This window comes from Salmo salar, chromosome ssa20 (genome assembly GCF_905237065.1).
Source record: "Salmo salar chromosome ssa20, Ssal_v3.1, whole genome shotgun sequence".
NCBI lineage: Eukaryota > Metazoa > Chordata > Actinopteri > Salmoniformes > Salmonidae > Salmo > Salmo salar.
In genome coordinates, this window is record NC_059461.1 from 27,226,665 (window position 1) to 27,244,077 (window position 17,413).

A 17,413-nucleotide genomic window follows, 5' to 3' on the forward strand; every position below is an offset into this window, starting at 1 on the left:
ATGTATATGTATTCTTGAGCAGGGGGACCTTGCAGGCGCTGCAGGATTTCAGTCATTCACGGCGTAGTGTGTTACCAATTGTTTTCTTGGTGACTATGGTCCCAGCTGCCTTGAGATCATTGACAAGATCCTCCCGTGTAGTTCTGGGCTGATTCCTCACCGTTCTCATGATCATTGCAACCCCACGAGGTGAGATCTTGTATGGAGCCCCAGGCCGAGGAATATTGACAGTTCTTTTGTGTTTCTTCCATTTGCGAATAATCGCACCAAATGTTGTCACCTTCTCACCAAGCTGCTTGGTGATGGTCTTGTAGCCCATTCCAGCCTTGTGTAGGTCTACAATCTTGTCCCTGACATCCTTGGAGAGCTCTTTGGTCTTGGCCATGGTGGAGAGTTTGGAATCTGATTGATTAATTGCTTCTGTGGACAGGTGTCTTTTTTACAGGTAACAAGCTGCGGTTAGGAGCACTCCCTTTAAGAGTGTGCTCCTAATCTCAGCTCGTTACCTGTATAAAAGACACCTGGGAGCCAGAAATCTTTCTGATTGAGAGGGGGTCAAATACTTATTTCCCTCATTAAAATGCAAATCAATTTATAACATTTTTGACATGTGTTTTTCTGGATATTTTTGTTGTTATTCTGTCTCTCACTGTTCAAATTAACCTACCATTAAAATTATAGACTGATCATTTCTCTATCAGTGGGAAAACGTACAAAATCAGCAGGGGATCAAATACTTTTTTCCCCCACTGTAACAGTTTAGCTTCCGTCCCTCTCCTCGCCCCTACCTGGGCTCGAACCAGGGACCCTCTACACACATTGACAACAGTCACCCTCGAAGCATCGTTACAGATCACACCACAAAAGCCGCGGCCCTTGCAGAGCAAGGGGAACAACTACTTCAAGGTCTCAGAGCGAGTGACGTCACCGATTTGAAACGCTATTAGTGCACACCCCGCTAACTAGCTAGCCATTTCACATCGGTTACACTCACCCCCCTTTTGACTTCCTCCTTTTCCGCAGCAACCAGTGATCCGGGTCAACAGCATCAATGTAACAGTTTAGCTTCCATCCCTCTCCTCGCCCCTACCTTGGCTCGAACCAGGGACCCTCTGCACACATTGACAACAGTCACCCTCGAAGCATCGTTACCCATCGCGCCGCAAAAGCCGCGGCCCTTGCAGAGCAAGGGGAACAACTACTTCAATGTCTCAGAGCGAGTGACGTCACCGATTGAAACGCTATTAGTGCGCACCCCGCTAACTAGCTAGCCATTTCACATCGGTTACACATACCCAAGATGACTCAAAACTGTAATCGCCGCCAAAGGTGCTTCTACAATGGTGTATGTATATGAAATATTTCTGTATTTCATTTTCAATAAATATGCAAAAGATTCTAAACATGTTTTCACTGTGTCATTATGGGGTATTGTGTGTGTGTGTGTATATGGGTGAGAGAAAAATAAAATGGATTAAATATATTTACATTTACATTTTTAGTCATTTAGCAGAGCGACTTACAGTAGTGAATGTATACATTTCATTAAAAAAAATTCCTTCCGTATATGTAGGCTGTAACACAACAAAATGTGTCAAAGGGTATGAGTACTTTAACTACCACACAGAAGGCTTCCTGAGCACTAGGCTTCCTGTATTTCAGGTTCTCATCATAAATTAAGGTAGTCTGATCATGATGATAAAACTTTTGCCAAGTATCAGAGAACACTATGCAGAGTTGTTAAGGGATATTGTTTCAGAAATGTTAACTGAATCTTGTTTTCTTACCTTCAGAGGAGTTGTATTTCCTCCAATTTTAATACAAGCTTTACAGAAAGCCCTGTGATGTGAAGATAGACTTCCAGTCATTGCGATAATGCTAGTTTGCATGGCTTGCTCAACTACCTTCAAACTGCACGCACAGACACAAAACTACTATCCATGAGTTCATCTGACTCTGGGTAAGTAGAAAATTATTACCAAAATCTCACACTATCCCTAGATTAATATTTGAGGGACGCAGGACCGTGCTTAGGATGCCTTTTAATTCGATTCCACTAGGTGATTCTTGAAACCTCCATCGCCTGATTGAGCTTTCACTGATCTCATCCTCTGTCATCTATAAAATCATTCTGTGTCTTTAGTTAGTAACAACTATTTCTCTCTCTCTCTCTCTCTCTCTCTCACTGCCCCCATTTTGCAGTGATAATGAACAGCACACATAAGCTGGCATGGGCAGAGTCCATGGACTATGACCACACAAGTGTGCATAGTGTTGGTGACCTGGGGTCCTTCAAGTCCTTTGTCCTTCGTGGGCTCTGGTTGACTGTGGAGGAGGAGAAGGTACAGAACAAAATAGACGCTCTGCACCATGCAAACAAAGACAGTTCACATACTCCCACACCCACATACTGAGTACTCTAGATGCATAGATTTATGTTTAGGTTGATGCATGGATGTCTTGTGAGGATTGAGTTATTGTTATCTGACTATTATTTGGCTTTTTTTTTAGGTCCTCTCATGGCCTGCCCCTTCAGGAGAACAGCCAATAACCAAATCTACAACAGAAAAGAAAGGGGGGAAAGAGGTGATGTTACACAATTTGTAATCTCTCATGGAAGTGACAAACCTTCACCAGAATTTTACTTCTGGGTAAACGAGCTTATACAATTTAACAGTCCTTATAGTCTGGTGATGGAAAAGCTCTCAACAATGTCATTTTTTCAGAGAGGTTAATAGTTTCACTTAACAGCTGATAAACCTTTTCCTTGTTAGTGGCACAGTATCACATGCCATAACCTGTTTTTCAGCATAGTCATGTAGAAGGTCATTGCTTCCTCATATACTTTATGTGGCTTTTGCATGTTTGTGGTTAACACAATGGGGGAGGGAAATTCACTTCCATGACACTCAAACTGGTCAAGTTACAGTACATCACATTTTTGAAATGGTTACAATCACTTACAAGCCATGGTAGTGTGAAAAAAACTTTCAGATACACTATTAAAAAAGCATAACCATTAATCTGACGAGATTACGTCCAGTAAGTCCATTTTGTTTGTTTTTTTTTAATTAATTTTTTATTTCACCTTTATTTCACCAGGTAGACTAGTTGAGAACAAGTTGTCATTTACAACTGCGACCTGGCCAAGATAAAGCAAAGCAGTGCGACACGAACAACAACACAGAGTTACACATGGAATAAACAAACATACAGTCAATAACACAATAGAAAAAAGTTTATATACAGTGTGTGCAAATGAGGTAAGATAAGGGAGGTAAGGCAATAAATAGGCCATAGTGGCGAAATAATTACAATTTAGATATTAAACATTGGAGTGATAGATGTGCAGAAGATGAATGTGCAAGTAGAAATACTGGGGAGCAAAGGAGCAAAAAAATAAATAACTATGTGGATGAGGTAGTTGGATGGGCTATTTACAGATGGGCTATGTACAGGTGCAGTGATCTGTGAGCTGCTCTGACAACTGGTGCTTAAAGTTAGTGAGGGAGATATGGGTCTCCAGCTTCAGTGATTTTTGCAATTCGTTCCAGTCACTGGCAGCAGTGACCAGTGAAATATACCTGCTGGAGCGCGTGCTACGGGTGGGTGTTGCTATGGTGACCAGTGAGCTGAGATAAGGCGGGGCTTTACCTAGCAAAGACTTATAGATGACCTGTAGCCAGTGGGTTTGGCGACGAGTATGAAGCGAGGGCCAGCCAACGAGAGCATACAGGTCGCAGTGGTGGGAAGTATATGGGGCTTTGGTGACAAAACGGATGGCACTGTGATAGACTGCATCCAATTTGCTGAGTAGAGTGTTGGAGGCTATTTTGTAAATGCCATCGCCGAAATCAAGGATCGGCAAGATAGTCAGTTTTACGAGGGTATGTTTGCCAGCGTGAGTGAAGGATGGTTTGTTGCTAAATAGGAAGCTGATTCTATGTTTAATTTTGGATTGGAGATGCTTAATGTGAGTCTGGAAGGAGAGTTTACAGTCTAACCAGACACCTAGGTATTTGTAGTTATCCACATATTCTAAGTTGGAGCCGTCCAGAGTAGTGATGCTGGATGGGCGGGCAGGTGCGGGCAGCGATCGGTTGAAGAGCATGCATTTAGTTTTACTTGCATTTAAGAGCAGTTGGAGGCCACGAAAGGAGTGTTGTATGGCATTGAAGCTCGTCTGGAGGTTTGTTAACACAGTGTCCAAAGAAGGGCCAGAAGTATACAGAATGGTGTCGTCTGCGTAGAGGTGGATCAGAGAATCACCAGCAGCAAGAGCAACATCATTGATGTATACAGAGAAGAGAGTCGGCCCGAGAATTGAACCCTGTGGCACCCCCATAGAGACTGCCAGAGGTCCGGACAACAGGCCCTCCGATTTGACACACTGAACTCTATCAGAGAAGTAGTTGGTAAACCAGGCGAGGCAATCATTTGAGAAACCAAGGCTGTCGAGTCTGCCGATAAGAATGTGGTGATTGACAGAGTCGAAAGCCTTGGCAAGGTCGATGAAGACGGCTGCACAGTAATGTCTCTTATCAATGGCGGTTATGATGTCGTTTAGGACCTTGAGCGTGGCTGAGGTGCACCCATGACCAGCTCGGAAACCAGATTGCATAGCGGAGAAGTTCTGTGGGATTCGAAATGGTCGGTGATCTGTTTGTTAACTTGGCTTCGAAGACCTTAGAAAGGCAGGGTAGGATAGATATAGGTCTATAGCAGTTTGGGTCTAGAGTGTCTCCCCCCTTTGAAGAGGGGGATGACAGCGGCAGCTTTCCAATCTTTGGGGATCTCAGACGATACGAAAGAGAGGTTGAACAGCCTAGTAATAAGGGTTGCAACAATTTCGGCTGATCATTTTAGAAAGAGAGGGTCCAGATTGTCTAGCCCTGCTGATTTGTAGGAGTCCAGATTTTGCAGCTCTTTCAGAACATCAGCTATCTGGATTTGGGTTAAGAAGAAATGGGGAGGCTTGGGCAAGTTGCTGTGGGGGGTGCAGGGCTGTTGACCAGGGTAGGGGTAGCCAGGTGGAAAGCATGGCCAGCTGTAGAAAAATGCTTATTGAAATTCTCAATTATTGTGGATTTATCGGTGGTGACAGTGTTTCCTAGCCTCAATGCAGTGGGCAGCTGGGAGGACGTGCTCTTATTCTCCATGGACTTTACAGTGTCCCAGAACTTTTTGGAGTTTGTGCTGCAGGATGCAAATTTCTGTTTGATAAAGCTAGCCTTTGCTTTCCTAACTGCCTGTGTATATTGGTTCCTAACTTCCCTGAAAATGTGCATATTGTGGGAGCTATTTGATGCTAATGCCGTACGCCACAGGATGTTTTTGTGCTGGTCAAGGGCAGTCAGGTCTGGAGTGAACCATGGGCTATATCTGTAACGGGCTATATCTGTTGTTACAAATATCTATATTTGTAACAACGTAAGCTACCATTTCAGTCATCAGACGATTTTCTCTGCCTTTTTACAGTATGTAGTAATCCAACACATGATATGTCTAATGGAAACCTTTTATGAACGCATTTATGGTGACAGATTCGACTAGCACAAAATAAGTATTGTTTTGTCTATTGGACAGTGTGCGCGACCACCAAGCAACACTTGTTCCAACCAAAAATCAAAAGACAAGAAGAAGAAGAAAGACTCAATAATGGACCTGGTCCAGGACACTCCCATCAGAAGAACCCTGGGCTCGATCCATGTGCCACTACAGGACCTGGTGTCTGGTGATCAGAGAGTTGATGCCCTGTGCAACCTTGGGGTGCTGCTCACAGAGCAAAGCACCAGGGCCATGCCACCCCGAGATAAGGTACTCTGTAGCTTGTGACTCTCCTCTTTCTCTGCAAGCAAAGTACAACTATCAAAGTGAAAATATGTGCCAAAGTTGACACCAGAGCCCCCTTGCTCTACATGATCTATATTAAAGTATTGGGGCAATTCCACAGTACTGGAATTATGCTGAGACTTATTTTTCACTTTAAACAAAAACCATAGAACAGTGACTACTTTGAAGAATTTACACAGTAAATAAATGAAACATGTAGGTCTACTGGAAAAACTATGCAGATGCAAAGTATGGTAACAGAATTATGATAAAATCTACTTCAGTTTTATTCTGTTACCAAACATTGTATCTGCAGAGTTCTTCCTGTAAATGTACACTGCTCAAAAAAATAAAGGGAACACTTAAACAACACAATGTAACTCCAAGTCAATCACACTTCTGTGAAATCAAACTGTCCACTTAGGAAGCAACACTGATTGACAATAAATGTCACATGCTGTTGTGCAAATGGAATAGACAACAGGTGGAAATTATAGGCAATTAGCAAGACACCCCCAATAAAGGAGTGGTTCTGCAGGTGGGGACCACAGACAACTTCTCAGTTCCTATGCTTCCTGGCTGATGTTTTGGTCACTTTTGAATGCTGGCGGTGCTTTCACTCTAGTGGTAGCATGAGACGGAGTCTACAACCCACACAAGTGGATCAGGTAGTGCAGCTCATCCAGGATGGCACATCAATGCGAGCTGTGGCAAGAAGGTTTGCTGTGTCTGTCAGCGTAGTGTCCAGAGCATGGAGGCGCTACCAGGAGACAGGCCAGTACATCAGGAGACGTGGAGGAGGCCGTAGGAGGGCAACAACCCAGCAGCAGGACCGCTACCTCCGCCTTTGTGCAAGGAGGAGCAGGAGAAGCACTGCCAGAGCCCTGCAAAATGACCTCCAGCAGGCCACAAATGTGCATGTGTCTGCTCAAACGGTCAGAAACAGACTCCATGAGGGTGGTATGAGGGCCCGACGTCCACAGGTGGGGGTTGTGCTTACAGCCCAACACCGTGCAGGACGTTTGGCATTTGCCAGAGAACACCAAGATTGGCAAATTCGCCACTGGCGCCCTATGCTCTTCACAGATGAAAGCAGGTTCACACTGAGCACATGTGACAGACGTGACAGAGTCTGGAGACGCCGTGGAGAACGTTCTGCTGCCTGCAACATCCTCCAGCATGACCGGTTTGGCGGTGGGTCAGTCATGGTGTGGGCTGACATTTCTTTGGGGGGCCGAACAGCACTCCATGTGCTCGCCAGAGGTAGCCTGACTGCCATTAGGTACCGAGATGAGATCCTCAGACCCCTTGTGAGACCATATGCTGGTGCGGTTGGCCCTGGGTTCCTCCTAATGCAAGACAATGCTAGACCTCATGTGGCTGGAGTGTGTCAGCAGTTCCTGCAAGAGGAAGGCATTGATGCTACGGACTGGCCCGCCCGTTCCCCAGACCTGAATCCAATTGAGCACATCTCGGACATCATGTCTTGCTCCATCCACCAACGCCACGTTGCACCACAGACTGTCCAGGAGTTGGCGGATGCTTTAGTCCAGATCTGGGAGGAGATCCCTCAGGAGACCATCCGCCACCTCATCAGGAGCATGCCCAGGCGTTGTAGGGAGGTCATACAGGCACGTGGAGGCCACACACACTACTGAGCCTCATTTTGACTTGTTTTAAGGACATTACATCAAAGTTGGATCAGCCTGTAGTGTGGTTTTCCACTTTAATTTTGAGTGTGACTCCAAATCCAGACCTCCATGGGTTGATAAATTGGATTTCCATTGATTATTTTTGTGTTATTTTGTTGTCAGCACATTCAACTATGTAAAGAAAAAAGTATTTAATAAGATTATTTCTTTCATTCAGATCTAGGATGTGTTGTTTAAGTGTTCCCTTAATTTTTTTGAGCAGTATATTTTTGTGACATTTTCTGTGGAAATTATTAAAAGTAAACCTTGTACACAGAATTCTATGGTTTGTTAAACTTTGAAATCAATGGTTTTGATTTGGTATACATTTTAAAGTGAAAAATCTGAGTCTGTATTAAAAAGAAACAAACCATGGAATGAACCATGAAATTGCCCATTGTCATTTGTAAATGATCCATAAGAGACCTTGACAGAAATAAACAATTGTGGTCAAGGCAAATAAAGAGTCATGAATCTCTTCTAGTCAATAGAGATAGGCCTATACAGTGCATTCGGAAAGTATTCAGACCCCTTCACCTTTTCCACATTTTGTTACGTTACAGCCATATTCTAAAATGGATTACATCTTTTTTCCCCCCTACACTCAATACCCCATAATGACAAAGTGTAACAGTGTAGGTTCCGTCCCTCTCTTCGCCCCAACCTGGGCTCAAACCAGGGACCCTTGCACACATCAACAACTGACACCCACGAAGCATCGTTACCCATCGCGCCACAAAAGCCACGGCTTCTGCAACGCAAGGGGAACAACCACTTCAGGTCTCAGAGCGAGTGACGTCACCGATTGAAACGCTATTAGCGCGCACCACCGCTAACTAACTAGCCATTTCACATCGGTTACACTCACCCCCCTTTTGACCTCCTCCTTTTCCGCAGCAACCAATGATCCGGGTCAACAGCATCAATGTAACAGTGTAGGTCCCGTCCCTCTCTTCGCCCCAACCTGGGCTCGAACCAGGGACCCTTGCACACATCAACAACTGACACCCACGAATCATCGTTACCCATCGCGCCACAAAAGCCGCGGCTTCTGCAACGCGAGGGGAACAACCAATTCAGGTCTCAGAGCGAGTGACGTCACCGATTGAAACGCTATTAGCGCGCACCACCGCTAACTAACTAGCCATTTCACATCGGTTACAAAAGCAAAAACAGGTATTTAGAAATTTGTGCAAATGTATGAAGAACAGAAATACCTTTATTTACATAAGTATTCAGACCCTTTGCTATGAGACACAAAATTGAGCTCAGGTGCATCCTGTTTCCATTGATCATCCTTGAGATGTTTCTACAACTTGATTGGAGTCCACCTGTGGTAAATTCAATTGATTGGACATGATTTGGAAAGGCACACACCTGTCTATATAAGGTCCCACAGTTCACAGTGCATGTCAGAGCCGAAACCATGAAGTCCAAGGAACTGTTCAAAGAGCGCCGAGATAGACTTGTGGTTATATATCTGGGGAAGGGTATAAAACAATTTCTAGAGTGTTGAAAGTTTCCAAGAACACAGTGGTCTCCTTCATTAGAAAATTGAAAAGATATGGAACTACCCAGACTCTGCATAGAGCTGGCCTTCCGACCAAACTGAGCACAGTTTGGTCGCAACTGTGGGTTGACATACACTGTCAACCCACAGTTGGCAGTGCATGTCAGAGCAAAACCCATGCAATGAGGTCGAAGGAATTGTCTGTAGAGTTCTGAGACAGGATTGTGTCGAGGCACAGATCTAGGGAAGGGTACCAAAAAAATGTCTGCAGCATTGAAGGTCACCAAGATCACAGTGGCCTCCATCATTCTTAAATGGAAGAGGTTTGGAACCAACAAGACTCCTAGAGCTGGCCGCCCGGCCAAACTGAGCAATCGGGGGAGAGGGGCCTTGGTCAGGGAGGTGACCAAGAACCGATGCTCACTCTTACAGAACTCCAGAGTTCCTCTGTGGAGATGGGAGAACCTTCCAGAAGGACAACCATCTCTGCAGCACTCCACCAATCAGGCCTTTATGGTAGAATGGCCAGACGGAAGCCACTCCTCAGTAAAAGGCACACGATAGCCCGCTTGGAGTTTGCCAAAAGGCACCTAAAGGACTCGTAGACCATGAGAAACACGATTCTCTGGTCTGATGAAGCCAAGATTGAACTCTTTGGCCTGAATGTCAAGCATCACGTCTGGAGGAAACCAGGCACCGCTCATCACCTAGCCAAAACCATCCCTACGGTGAAGCATGGTGGTGGTAGCATCATGCTGTGGGGATGTTTTTCAGCGGCAGGGACCGGGAGACTAGTCAGGATTGAGGGAAAGATGAATGGAATAAAGTACATAGAGATCCATGATGAAAACCTGCTCCGGAGTGCAGGTTCACCTTCCAAAAGGACTACAACCCTAAACACACAGCCAAGACAACGCAGGAGTGGCTTTGGGACAAATCTCTGAATGTCCTTGAGTGGCCCAGCCAGAGCCCGGTCTTGAACCCGATTGAACATCTCTGGAGAGACCTGAAAATAGCTGTGCAGCAACGCTCCCCATCCAACCTGACAGAGCTTGAGAGGATCTGCAAATAAGAATGGGAAAAACTCCCCAAATATAGGCGCCAAGCTTGTAGCATCATACCCAAGAAGACTCAAAGCTGTAATCGCTGCCAAAGGTGCTTCAACAAAGTACTGAGTAAAGGGTCTGAATACTTATGTAAATGTCATATTTCAGTACATTTTTTATACATTTGCAAACATTTCTAAACACCTGTTTTTGCTTTGTCATTATGGGGTATTTTGTGTAGATTGATGAAGAAAAAAAACTCTTAAATCCATTTTAGAATAAGGATGTAGCGTAACAAAATGTGGAAAAGTCAAGAGGTCTGAATACTTTCCGAATGCACTGTACATGTATGACATGCTTTGTAATTTTCTGCAGGACCCAAGTAAGAAAGCCAAACATGACAAGAAGAAGGAGGACAAGAAAACTAAATCAAGTGCTGACAGTGCAGGGGGGCAGAAGAATGTTGCTCCACCCTCTAAAAGTGAGAAAAAATACATAGCAACTGTGTAGGCGTTGATCAGTTCTTAGGACAGTTTTACCTGGATGAAAAATAGAATACCTTAGCCTTGCTAGTTTCTAGAGAATAATATATTTGTGCAAGGGACACAATGTACGGGGGAAAAAATTACAATTCCACGTAAAATGGTACTAAATAAATTGTTCATAAGATTAAATATTTCCCTTCATACTTATAGGTAACGGAAAAGGATGGAAGGAAAGCGAGGCAGATTTCTGCATGGACGACAACTCTGCTCCCAGTCCAAACCAGTTCGAGTCAATGACTGTGGAGTTCACTGTGCATCTGGATAAATGGCATTCAGCCTCAGAAGCTCATCACCTGGTTCACCCATGATGAGCCATCAGCCCAGCTATTTTTATGAAGAAAAACAAAAAGTTGTCATGACAAATTTGGGGATTAAAACCAATTACGAACTCAAATTGGTCAAATGTATGATAATACAATGCACCCTTTTTGTACCTCATGTTCGTAGTAGCTATATCAAAATATTGGGAAATTCCATTTTCAAAAGTGCATGGATCTCATAGCAGGAACTGGACATAGTCTACAAAAGTCACAAGGAATGAAGAATATCCAAATGACAAAGCGCAAGGCACGCCCTTCAAGGTTATAGGATCAATTGGTGACAATACATGTAATGCAACTTCCCTTCAGGGCAGTGAGGTAACTTGAATTTAGTAGTCAATTCGCAACGATTTTTCAAGACAAATAGCATAACTTCTTAAAAACGCGGGTATAGTAGTATTTGTAAAGAATTATAACTGGATCAAGCAAATTATAAACGAAGTATTTCAGCAACAGGTGCGCACATTGATTGTGCATCCTTCCCGCTAAGGATTGTATGGTGGTAAATATGGAACAGCACTTCAGTTCCCCCCTGAAACTCACGTCCTAAGTAGGCTACAACTATTTTGATGGTCTCTTCGTCTTTGTTTTTAATATCAAGTAAGTGAATTAGTGTTTTATTGAAACTCTTTTTTTAATGGCTAAAAATAAAAATGTTTGAATAGGCGCATAAAAGATGAAAAAAATAAACCAAATATCTTGGGCTTGATAGGATCAATTATCAATTGTTAATCAATCACGCATTATATTGTATTTCCTTGTTTTATAATAAGTAAATACAGTCTAGTATAAAATAACTAGTGTAACTAGTATATCATTGACAAATAGTTTTGTGGTGTAGCCTAAACTATTATCAACTATTATCATAAGGTTCTTTAGGCTACACCTGAGTGCTGGAACATTATTGAGGTTTTTCAGTTTCTGTTTATAAAACACACAAGACATCTTGCTCTTAAAAGAAAATCTGAATTAAACAAAACTTAAATTGTAACTAAATCAAGTGAGTGTTGGACCCTGTTTCCTTTTGTATAGGCCTATGGGAATCACAGGAGGTTGGTGGCACCTTAATTGGGGAGGACGGGCTCGTGGTAATGGCTGGAGCGGAATTGGTGGAATGGTTTCCAATACCATTCCATTTGCTCCATTCCAGCTATTATTATGAGCAGTCCTCTCCACTGATGGGAATTGCTTGTTGGCTTCGTTCAAGCACCCTGTTATTGCTTTACGAAATAAGCAACACAATCTCACATTCAATTAGTACAAATATGTACAAAAAGTATTTCAGCCGATTTTCTGCATTTCTGTGTGAAAATACACACATTTGTTGTGCGACTTAATTCGTAGGAAAAGACACACTTTTGTGTTACTTCATTTATAGGAAAATACTGTTTTGGGGGGCAAACATCTAAGCAATCTTTTTAAAGTTATTAGAGCGATGCATTTTGGGAAATGTTCTTTTACGCTGCCTTTTTATGTGTCCCACATAAAACAAACGTGTTAACAACCCAATATTGTTAATCAACCATGTTTTATTAATGCCAATGCTGTTTTCTATGCTTGTTTTTGCTTAATACTTGGGTATAATGGTGCTAAGCCGCGCAAAAACGCACAAAATCTGCTGAAATACTTTTTGTAGATATTTGCACGAATTGAGTGTGAGATTGTGTTGCAATAAGATAGAATAGGGCCGACATATGCAGCTTTTAACAAATGCAGTCTCTGCTAAAGCGGGAACATTGCCTTTAAATTTCAATTACGATGTAAAGCTGAACTTCTATGATGCGGATTGAATAGAGCCCCTAATTTACCTGTCTAGACACCCACTTGTTAAGCATAGCCTAGGTCCAATGTTGCATTCATAACCAAGTGGGAAACTCTTCTATCATCTAACTTTACCCACAATCTGACCTCTGACATCACCCACTAAGAAAATGACCTTGATAACAGCATTTTTGGCAGTTAAATTAAAAAACAAAACATTATTTATAAAAAACAATTTAAGAATATGGCTTTTGAACACTATGATTTGTTTACAAGCATAATAGCTGTAATTGTAGTTTATGGTTGACACAGCTTGTGGTCAATTAGCATCCAACTGGTATTTCCGACATCACAACTGGTAATTACCACCTTGCAGCACTACATATTCAAATCAAATCAAATTTATTTTTATATAGCCCTTCGTACATCAGCTGATATCTCAAAGTGCTGTACAGAAACCCAGCCTAAAACCCCAAACAGCAAGCAAAGCATGTGAAAGAAGCACGGTGGCTAGGAAAAACTCCCTAGAAAGGCCAAAAACCTAGGAAGAAACCTAGAGAGGAACCAGGCTATGAGGGGTGGCCAGTCCTCTTCTGGCTGTGCAGGGTGGATATTATAACAGAACATGGTCAAGATGTTAAAATGTTAAAATGTTCATAAATGACCAGCATGGTCAAATAATAATAATCATAGTAGTTGTCGAGGGTGCAACAAGCACGTCCGGTGAACAGGTCAGGGTTCCATAGCCGCAGGCAGAACAGTTGAAACTGGAGCAGCAGCACGGCCAGGTGGACTGGGGACAGCAAGGAGTCATCATACCAGGTAGTCCTGAGGCATGGTCCTAGGGCTCAGGTCCTCCGAGAGAAAGACAGAAAGAGAGAAAGAGAGAATTAGAGAGAGCATATTTAAATTCACACAGGACACCGGATAAGACAAGAGAAATGCTCCAGATGTAACAGTCTGACCCTAGCCCCCCGACACATAAACTACTGCAGCATAAATACTGGAGGCTGAGACAGGAGGGATCAGAAGACACTGTGGCCCCATCCGATGATACCCCCGGACAGGGCCAAACAGGCAGGATATAACCCCACCCACTTTGCCAAAGCACAGCCCCCACACCACTAGAGGGATGTCTCCAACCACCAACTTACCGTCCTAAGACAAGGCCGAGTATAGCCCACAACGATCTCCGCCATGGCACAACCCAAGGGGGGGCGCCAACCCAGACAGGAAGACCATGTCAGTGACTCAACCCACTCAAGTGACGCACCCCTCCCATGGACGGCATGGAAGAACACCAGTAAGCCAGTGACTCAGCCCCTGTAAAAGGGTTAGAAGCAGAGAATCCCAGTGGAAAGAGGGGAACCGGCAAGGCAGAGACAGCAAGGGCGGTTCGTTGCTCCAGCCTTTCCGTTCACCTTCACACTCCTGGGCCAGACTATACTTAATCATAGGACCTACTGAAGAGATAAGTCTTCAGTAAAGACTTAAAGGTTGAGACTGAGTCTGCGTCTCTCACATTGGTAGGCAGACCATTCCATAAAAATGGAGCTCTATAGGAGAAAGCCCTACCTCCAGCCATTTGCTTCGAAATTCTAGGGACAATTAGGAGGCCTGCGTCTTGTGACCGTAGCGTACGTGTAGGTATGTACGGCAGGACCAAATCGCAAAGATAGGTAGGAGCAAGCCCATGTAATGCTTTGTAGGTTAGCAGTAAAACCTTGAAATCGGCCCTTGCCTTAACAGGAAGCCAGTGTAGGGAGGCTAGCACTGGAGTAATATGATCAAATTTTTTGGTTCTAGTCAGGATTCTAGCAGCCGTATTTAGCACTAACTGAAGTTTATTTAGTGCTTTATCCGGGTAGCCGGAAAGTAGAGCATTGCAGTAGTCCAGCCTAGAAGTAACAAAAGCATGGATTAATTTTTCTGCGTCATTCCACAAACATGGTGTATTATTCTGTGGTGGAGAAAGCCCCAGAGGTAGACTGGGTGCCAGTCTGTTTGTGCCATCATGCCACTCCTTGTCATGGCAAACAGCTGACATGATAGCACAAACATACTGTATCTGGGACCAGGCTACCGCAGAGGCACAATTATGTGTGGCCTGCATACTTTTGGTATGACAATATAAGTTTGCCGTTTGTAGTCTATTGTAGGCCTACTACATATACCGGTAGATACAGTACATACTGAATGACGGCACAAACAGTAATTCTGTTACCAAACTTTGCATCTGCACTGTTCTTCAAGAAAAGGTGTTTTTGTAAAGTTTTCAGTGGAAATTGTTAAAAGTAGTCCTTGTGCATAGAGCTGTATGGTTTGCTTAACTTTGCAATCATTTGTTTGTCATACATTTTAAAATGTCACTCTATTACAGTGGAATTGCCCATATGCTACCAGTGCCAATTCGGTCTCCTTGTTGCTAAAACGTATTGTGCTTGCAATTCTTTTCAGAACCATGAGGATCCTCTTCAGAAACCTACGCCTCAGTAGATGGTCCATTGTCATTGGGACTGCGTTGGTGTCATTGATTGGTGTTATCTTTATGACGATTGACGTCAATGTCTCACTACCATATAGGGGAGAGCTCAGAGTGGGGCGTAAGGACCACACAGATTGGCATTGGAACACCTTTGCCTCCACCACACCACCGCTGGCACAGCCCACTGTGGATGTTTTCAAGTGCTCCCTCAATGACAGCATGCAGAATATTCCGTCCTCTGTCCCACCTCCCCACCGTAACTTCCTCATGTACAAACACTGCAGGACATTCCCCCGCCTGCTGTCTCCAACACCCTGTGAGAATGACCTTTTTCTCCTGCTGGCCATAAAGTCCACAGCCATCCAGGTGGATCGCAGGATTGCGCTCCGGAGCACTTGGGGGAAGAGGGGATATGTTCAGGGTAAAAGGGTGAAACTGTTGTTCTTAGTAGGTAAATCGTTAGACAGAATACAGGGATTCCTGCTGCAGCAGCTACTGGAGTGGGAGAGCAGGCAGTTTGGGGACATCCTGCAGTGGGATTTTGAGGACAGTTTTTTCAACCTGACCCTGAAGGAGGTCCACTTCCTGAACTGGTTCACCTTGGAGTGCCAGTGGGCCCACTATGTGTTCAAAGGGGACGATGACGTTTTTGTTCACACCAGCAATCTGGTTGAATATGTTAAAGGCCACAAGCCCTCTGAGCAACTGTTCGCTGGTGACATAATTTCAAGAGCCTATCCAATCCGGCTCAACCAATGGAAGTACTTCATACCAGAGGAGATGTACCCCAACAAGCCATATCCTCCATACGCTGGCGGTGGGGGCTACCTGATGTCACGTCAGACTGTGCTGAGCCTGGGAGTGGCAGTGTCCAGCACTGACCTCTTCCCCATTGATGATGTCTTTGTGGGCATGTGCCTGCAGAAGATTAATGTCACGCTGACACACCACTCTGGCTTCAGGACCTTTGGGTTCCATCAGGTGGTGTCACACTTCAACCCCTGCATTTACAGGGAGATTATGCTGGTGCACAAACTGAATCCCACTGAGATGTGGACCATGTGGTCTCTACTGCAGGACACAAAGCTGAAGTGCTTTAGATTAAGGATATGAGGCATCAGGTGTTGTGTGTATCTTTCTGTACTTGTCTGTCTCTCTACTGTAAAATAGGCATTCCTTTCATAGAGAAATTATCCTTATAAATGGTCAAAAATAGCTTCCTTTCCTTCCTCCATATTAATATTTGAAGTATTCTGACATATTGGCTTTACTGTGTATTCAGTTCAGCAAAGATGGTGTACGATCCCTACGGAGATTTGACACTTATGACAAGGACGTTTCTAGAATGTTTCTTGGGTTCTAGAAAGGTCGAACAGAAGCTTTAAAAACAGGTCTAGTGGTTTACAGAGGTACTGATGGTTAACAAACTTAACAGGTCTCGTGTGCTGTGGGGGGAGGGGGAGCTGTGGTGTAGAATTATTAGACACAATAAATTGTTTGAGGGAGCAGTGATTAAAACTTGTCTTCTATAGCTGAAATCTGTGGATTGTAAATGTATATTTAAATGTGACGTCATAATGCTTTCTGAAACATGTGGTCATTTCCAGGGTTTTGTCAGTTTCTATTCAGATGAACTTTATTGCATAGCAGAGCCAGTACTTTCTTATGAGGAAGTAGTTTGTGTAAAGAAAATATAAGAGAACAAAATTTAAATAAATACTGTATTATGAAATGTGTTTGAAGGGTAATTTCATGTGAGCTCCTGCAAATGTTTTGAGACACAAACTTTTAAAATGTGTCCATAAATTTCATTTATTTTTGTACAGATATTCAACGTTTAAAAAGTTAGGTACAAAAATGCATGAGCATTATACCATCTCTTTACAATATTGTATCCTCTTAAATTATAATTGAATTATGCAATGTTCTTGTAAAGGCCATTTAAAAAAGATCCAAGGATTTTAAGAGAGGAGATAAAGTGTATGCAGTCCTTTAGGTTTGTTTAGCGGTTTCAACCTGGACCACGATCCCACTATCCCATTCGGCCGAGGTCAGGTGTTTTTTACTGAAAGTCAACCAGCGTTGGGTTTCACTGTTCCAACAGTTCCAGGCAGCAGGAGCCAGCCATGTCCCTCTGCATACCTTTCCACCACACAATTATCACACAGACAGATTGACAAGGCAACCTTTTTCAAAGTGTGTCCAATCGTAAAGAAGATAACT

The 17,413-nt window shown here is 43.5% G+C and overlaps 2 protein-coding genes across 3 annotated transcripts in view; both read left to right on the forward strand.

The window, feature by feature from the left end:
- Window positions 1-15,443, forward strand: part of LOC106580366 (leucine-rich repeat-containing protein 43) — a 27,666-nt gene extending 12,223 nt beyond the window's left edge. The window contains exons 8-13 of one of the 2 annotated variants that reach the window (XM_014161327.2): window positions 2,203-2,342; window positions 2,512-2,586; window positions 5,587-5,817; window positions 10,455-10,560; window positions 10,775-11,544; window positions 15,163-15,443. In XM_014161327.2, coding sequence (XP_014016802.1) covers window positions 2,203-2,342; window positions 2,512-2,586; window positions 5,587-5,817; window positions 10,455-10,560; window positions 10,775-10,932 — 710 coding nt within the window. In that variant the 3' untranslated portion in view covers window positions 10,933-11,544; window positions 15,163-15,443. Of the gene's footprint in view, window positions 1-2,202; window positions 2,343-2,511; window positions 2,587-3,102; window positions 3,147-5,586; window positions 5,818-10,454; window positions 10,561-10,774; window positions 11,545-15,162 lie in introns of those variants that run through there. The other variant, XM_014161328.2, reaches the window with a different exon arrangement.
- On the forward strand, window positions 15,167-16,922 carry LOC106580367 (N-acetyllactosaminide beta-1,3-N-acetylglucosaminyltransferase 4). The gene has a single exon (XM_045703134.1). It carries the CDS (start codon window positions 15,167-15,169, stop codon window positions 16,301-16,303), a length of 1,137 nt encoding a protein of 378 aa, XP_045559090.1. The 3' UTR covers window positions 16,304-16,922.
- The last annotated feature ends 491 nt before the right edge of the window (window positions 16,923-17,413 follow it).

Coding starts and splice junctions, on each gene's coding strand:
- LOC106580367 (XM_045703134.1), top strand. CDS start 15,167: ATGAGGATCCTCTTCAGAAACCTACGCCTCAGTAGATGGTCCATTGTC.